We start from the raw sequence: 6,450 nt of genomic DNA, 5'->3' as shown, positions 1-6,450 counted from the left end.
CGAGGGGAGAGTTATGCCGACTAACTCGCCTCACGTGTCAGTACCTACATCTCCCGCTCAGAGGGAGGTGCGTGATATTGTAGCGCCGAGTACATTTGGGCGGCCATTACAAATCACATTACAGGATATGGCTACTGTTATGACTGAGGTTTTGGCTAAATTACCAGAGCTAAGAGGTAAGCGTGATCACTCTGGGGTGAGAACAGAGTGCGCTGATAATATTAGGGCCATGTCAGACACTGCGTCACAGGTGGCAGAACATGAGGACGGAGAGCTTCATTCTGTGGGTGACGGTTCTGATCCAAACAGACTGGATTCAGATATTTCAAATTTTAAATTTAAACTGGAAAACCTCCGTGTATTACTAGGGGAGGTGTTAGCGGCTCTGAATGATTGTAACACAGTTGCAATACCAGAGAAAATGTGTAGGTTGGATAAATATTTTGCGGTACCGACGAGTACTGAGGTTTTTCCTATACCTAAGAGACTTACTGAAATTGTTACTAAGGAGTGGGATAGACCCGGTGTGCCGTTCTCACCCCCTCCGATATTTAGAAAAATGTTTCCAATAGACGCCACCACAAGGGACTTATGGCAAACGGTCCCTAAGGTGGAGGGAGCAGTTTCTACCTTAGCTAAGCGTACCACTATCCCGGTGGAGGATAGCTGTGCTTTTTCAGATCCAATGGATAAAAAATTAGAGGGTTACCTTAAGAAAATGTTTGTTCAACAAGGTTTTATATTGCAACCCCTTGCATGCATTGCGCCGATCACGGCTGCAGCGGCATTCTGGATTGAGTCTCTGGAAGAGAACATTGGTTCAGCTACTCTGGACGACATTACGGACAGGCTTAGAGTCGTTAAACTAGCTAATTCATTCATTTCGGAGGCCGTAGTACATCTTACTAAACTTACGGCGAAGAATTCAGGATTCGCCATTCATGCACGCAGGGCGCTGTGGCTAAAATCCTGGTCAGCTGATGTTACTTCTAAGTCTAAATTGCTTAATATACCTTTCAAAGGGCAGACCTTATTCGGGCCCGGGTTGAAAGAGATTATCGCTGACATTACAGGAGGTAAAGGCCATGCCCTGCCTCAGGACAAAGCCAAAGCCAAGACTAGACAGTCTAATTTTCGTTCCTTTCGTAATTTCAAAGCAGGAGCAGCATCAACTTCCTCTGCACCAAAACAGGAAGGAGCTGTTGCTCGCTACAGACAAGGCTGGAAACCTAACCAGTCCTGGAACAAGGGCAAGCAGACTAGGAAACCTGCTGCTGCCCCTAAAACAGCATGAATTGAGGGCCCCCGATCCGGGATCGGATCTAGTGGGGGGCAGACTTTCTCTCTTCGCCCAGGCTTGGGCAAGAGATGTTCAGGATCCCTGGGCGCTAGAGATAATATCTCAGGGATACCTTCTGGACTTCAAATACTCTCCTCCAAGAGAGAGATTTCATCTGTCAAGATTGTCAACAATCCAGACAAAGAAAGAGGCGTTTCTACGCTGCGTACAAGAGCTCTTGTTAATGGGAGTAATCCATCCAGTTCCACGATCGGAACAGGGACAGGGGTTTTACTCAAATCTGTTTGTGGTTCCCAAAAAAGAGGGAACTTTCAGACCAATCCTGGACTTAAAGATCCTAAACAAATTCCTAAGAGTTCCATCGTTCAAGATGGAGACTATTCGGACAATTTTACCTATGATCCAAGAGGGTCAGTACATGACCACTGTAGATTTAAAAGATGCTTACCTTCACATACCGATTCACAAAGATCATTATCGGTACCTAAGGTTTGCCTTCCTAGACAGGCATTACCAGTTTGTGGCTCTTCCATTCGGATTGGCTACAGCTCCAAGAATCTTCACAAAGGTTCTGGGTGCTCTTCTGGCGGTACTAAGACCGCGGGGATTCTCGGTAGCTCCATACCTAGACGACATTCTGATACAAGCTTCAAGCTTTCAAACTGCCAAGTCTCATACAGAGTTAGTGCTGGCATTTCTAAGGTCACATGGATGGAAGGTGAACGAAAAGAAAAGTTCACTCGTTCCACTCACAAGAGTTCCCTTCCTGGGGACTCTTATAGATTCTGTAGAAATGAAGATTTACCTGACAGAGGACAGGCTAACAAGACTTCAAAGTGCTTGCCGCACCCTTCATTCCATTCAACACCCGTCAGTGGCTCAATGCATGGAGGTAATCGGCTTAATGGTAGCGGCAATGGACATAGTACCCTTTGCACGCTTACACCTCAGACCACTGCAACTGTGCATGCTAAGTCAGTGGAATGGGGATTACTCAGACTTATCCCCTTCTCTGAATCTGGATCAAGAGACCAGAAATTCTCTTCTATGGTGGCTTTCTCGGCCACATCTGTCCAGGGGGATGCCATTCAGCAGACCAGACTGGACAATTGTAACAACAGACGCCAGCCTTCTAGGTTGGGGTGCCGTCTGGAATTCTCTGAAGGCTCAGGGACAATGGAGTCAGGAGGAGAGTCTCCTGCCAATAAACATTCTGGAATTGAGAGCAGTTCTCAATGCCCTCCTGGCTTGGCCCCAGTTGACAACTCGGGGGTTCATCAGGTTTCAGTCGGACAACATCACGACTGTAGCTTACATCAACCATCAGGGAGGGACAAGAAGCTCCCTAGCTATGATGGAAGTATCAAAGATAATTCGCTGGGCAGAGTCTCACTCTTGCCACCTGTTAGCAATCCACATCCCGGGAGTGGAGAACTGGGAGGCGGATTTCTTAAGTCGTCAGACTTTTCATCCGGGGGAGTGGGAACTTCATCCGGAGGTCTTTGCCCAAATACTTCGACGTTGGGGCAAACCAGAGATAGATCTCATGGCGTCTGGACAGAACGCCAAGCTTCCTCGTTACGGGTCCAGATCCAGGGATCCAGGAGCAGTCCTGATAGATGCTCTGACAGCACCTTGGGACTTCAGGATGGCTTACGTGTTTCCACCCTTCCCGTTACTTCCTCGATTGATTGCCAGAATCAAACAAGAGAGAGCATCAGTGATTCTAATAGCACCTGCGTGGCCACGCAGGACTTGGTATGCAGACCTGGTGGACTTGTCATCCTGTCCACCTTGGTCTCTACCTCTGAAACAGGACCTTCTGACACAGGGTCCCTTCAAACATCAAAATCTAACTTCTCTGAAGCTGACTGCTTGGAAATTGAACGCTTGATTTTATCAAGACGTGGGTTTTCTGAGTCAGTTATTGATACCTTAATACAGGCTAGGAAGCCTGTTACCAGAAAGATTTACCATAAGATATGGCGTAAATACCTATATTGGTGTGAATCCAAAGGTTACTCTTGGAGTAAGGTTAGGATTCCTAGGATATTGTCTTTTCTACAAGAAGGTTTAGAAAAGGGTTTATCTGCTAGTTCATTAAAGGGACAGATCTCAGCTCTGTCCATTCTGTTACACAAACGTCTGTCAGAAGTTCCTGACGTCCAGGCTTTTTGTCAGGCTTTGGCCAGGATTAAGCCTGTGTTTAAAACTGTTGCTCCACCATGGAGTTTAAACCTTGTTCTTAATGTTTTACAGGGCGTTCCGTTTGAACCCCTTCATTCCATTGATATAAAGTTGTTATCTTGGAAAGTTCTATTTTTAATGGCTATTTCCTCAGCTCGAAGAGTCTCTGAATTATCAGCCTTACATTGTGATTCTCCTTATTTGATTTTTCATTCGGATAAGGTAGTCCTGCGTACTAAACCTGGGTTCTTACCTAAGGTAGTTACTAACAGGAATATCAATCAAGAGATTGTTGTTCCTTCTTTATGCCCAAATCCTTCTTCAAAGAAGGAACGTCTACTGCACAACCTGGATGTAGTCCGTGCTCTAAAATTTTACTTACAGGCAACTAAGGAATTTCGACAAACGTCTTCTCTGTTTGTCATTTACTCTGGGCAGAGGAGAGGTCAAAAAGCTTCCGCTACCTCTCTTTCTTTTTGGCTTCGTAGCATAATTCGTTTGGCTTATGAGACTGCTGGACAGCAGCCTCCTGAAAGAATTACAGCTCATTCTACTAGAGCTGTGGCTTCCACTTGGGCCTTCAAGAATGAGGCCTCTGTTGAACAGATTTGCAAGGCTGCAACTTGGTCTTCACTTCATACTTTTTCCAAATTTTACAAATTTGACACTTTTGCTTCATCGGAGGCTATTTTTGGGAGAAAGGTTCTTCAGGCAGTGGTTCCTTCTGTATAAAGAGCCTGCCTATCCCTCCCGTCATCCGTGTACTTTTGCTTTGGTATTGGTATCCCAGAAGTAATGATGACCCGTGGACTGATCACACTTAACAGAAGAAAACATAATTTATGCTTACCTGATAAATTCCTTTCTTCTGTAGTGTGATCAGTCCACGGCCCGCCCTGTTTTTAAGGCAGGTAAATATTTTTTAATTTATACTCCAGTCACCACTTCACCCTTGGCTTTTCCTTTCTCGTTGGTCCTTGGTCGAATGACTGGGAGTGACGTAGAGGGGAGGAGCTATATGCAGCTCTGCTGGGTGAATTCTCTTGCACTTCCTGTTGGGGAGGAGTAATATCCCAGAAGTAATGATGACCCGTGGACTGATCACACTACAGAAGAAAGGAATTTATCAGGTAAGCATAAATTATGTTTTATTGTAGTATCAAAAGTAAAAACATGACAGCCTACACACGACTGTAATAAAGCACTTAATGTAAAAACACAGTGTCAGTGATCTGAACCACATGCAGACATGTTTCGTGCAGTTGCGCACTTGATCACTGCTTGAAAGCAATCCTGATCACACCTGCTTTATAGCACTTTTCTTAAAGAGACATTTGTAAATGTTAGACACTGTGTGCTTGAACTCTCTCTTTACTGCCTATCCTTTGTTGAACAACATGTTTCAAAAAGTTATTTAATACATTTGCAGAAATTTTTTTCTCTTCTACATGTATATTAATAATATGATGTTAACTTTTATATATTAAGAATTTTTTCTCTTCTACATGTATATTAATAATATGATGTTAACTTTTATACATTAAAAATTACCTTATGTCTTTGCCTCATTTCTCATAAGTATATCTTATACCACTAGATAAAATTGCAGTCTTTCAACTGTAGTACTTTGATGTAATTTATATATGACATGCAAATTTATACTGCAGTGCCTCGCCATTAACCCTTTCTTTTTAGTTTCTGAATTGTAAAGCTCTAACTCCCCCCACACATTTCCTTCTATGGCTGTATCTATATCTATTGTTCTTTTGGTAGAAGGCAAAAATTCTAAGGGATTATCTGCTGGAGCATGCCTAGAAGCTGTGAACTCAGTTGAAATACAATGCCTGTGCCTAAACACTGATAAGAGGGGTGGAGTTGGCTTTTTCCATGCAGCTTAGATATGTAATTAATTTTGCTTATTTGTGAAAATTATTTTAAAAAACTTGCTAACAATTTTAAATTTAAATTAAAAAAAAAAAAATTATGCAAACTATTTTTAATTAATTAGCCCTTTTAGGATATGCACAGATCTCAACCTGTTTTATGTCCCTTTAAGTCTTCTGCTTTATACATGTTTTAGATTTGTCTTCTTTCCTATAACCCCATCTGTTTTTGTTCTTTTTTATTGTAGATATGCATTGCTAAGGAGATCAAAAGAAAGACAAGTCATGGATGGGCTAAACAACTTGAACTATTCCCCAAACATTACATATGACACCTTGTACAAAAACATATCCGTACATTTGACGCCAGAGCTGGCTCTGGTGGGCGATTATTAAGTATGTTGTGACTTAATAGCTCCTGCTGTGTCCTTTGCCAAGAGAAACAACCTTAGAACATTCGAGGACAATAAGTAAAAACAATAGATAAGTGTTGATCCAAAAAGAGCTTCTGAAAGTGCATACAGAGGCAGCTTCTTGACAGCGAAACCCAAACATTGCTTGGGGACATCTACTCTCAAGACTCGTGTGCATTTTGAAGAATGCCAAACCTGCTGCTTCTTTTAATTTCAAGTTTTGTGTTTATTCTAAACATAGAAGGAAATTTTTACCATCATTACTGTGATCTTGCCTGTTTAGCTTAGACTATTCAGCCAGTGTTGCTAAATAGTCTTTTAATCTTCTTGGACTTATTTTGGGGGGGGGGGGGGGGAAGATTCACAAGGCAGCTGTATTTCACAGAGATCAAGTGACACAATTTACACACTGTTTCTTTTTTATTTCCTGCTTGAAATATATAGATAAATATTTATATTTATTTATCACTTCTTAAAGAAGTGTAAGTGTAAATACGCTATGTAAATTGCTTCTTCATTTTTGGTTTATAATTAACAAACTTAAAATGGAGGTTTACATATCTGATTGTGAAGAAATGCTGGTCATAGAGTATAGTTAGTCATTTATTACAGAAAATGCCTTTGTGTCAACCACAGGAAAAATACTGTGTAAGTGGAACTTAGTGGA

General features: G+C 42.1%; 1 protein-coding gene across 1 annotated transcript in view; it reads left to right on the top strand.

Moving 5' to 3' along the window:
• The window catches only part of B4GALT5 (beta-1,4-galactosyltransferase 5), a 147,534-nt gene extending 141,662 nt beyond the window's left edge, over positions 1–5,872 (top strand). Inside the window, exon 9 of the mRNA XM_053691686.1 lies at positions 5,619–5,872. Within this exon, the coding sequence (XP_053547661.1) occupies positions 5,619–5,766 (148 nt within the window). The 3' untranslated portion in view covers positions 5,767–5,872. The remainder of the gene's footprint in view (positions 1–5,618) is intronic.
• The last annotated feature ends 578 nt before the right edge of the window (positions 5,873–6,450 follow it).

This window comes from Bombina bombina, chromosome 1 (genome assembly GCF_027579735.1).
Source record: "Bombina bombina isolate aBomBom1 chromosome 1, aBomBom1.pri, whole genome shotgun sequence".
Classification (NCBI taxonomy): Eukaryota; Metazoa; Chordata; class Amphibia; order Anura; family Bombinatoridae; genus Bombina; species Bombina bombina.
Note: the sequence above shows the minus strand (reverse complement) of the source record. Positions and strands in the feature narration are given on the sequence as shown.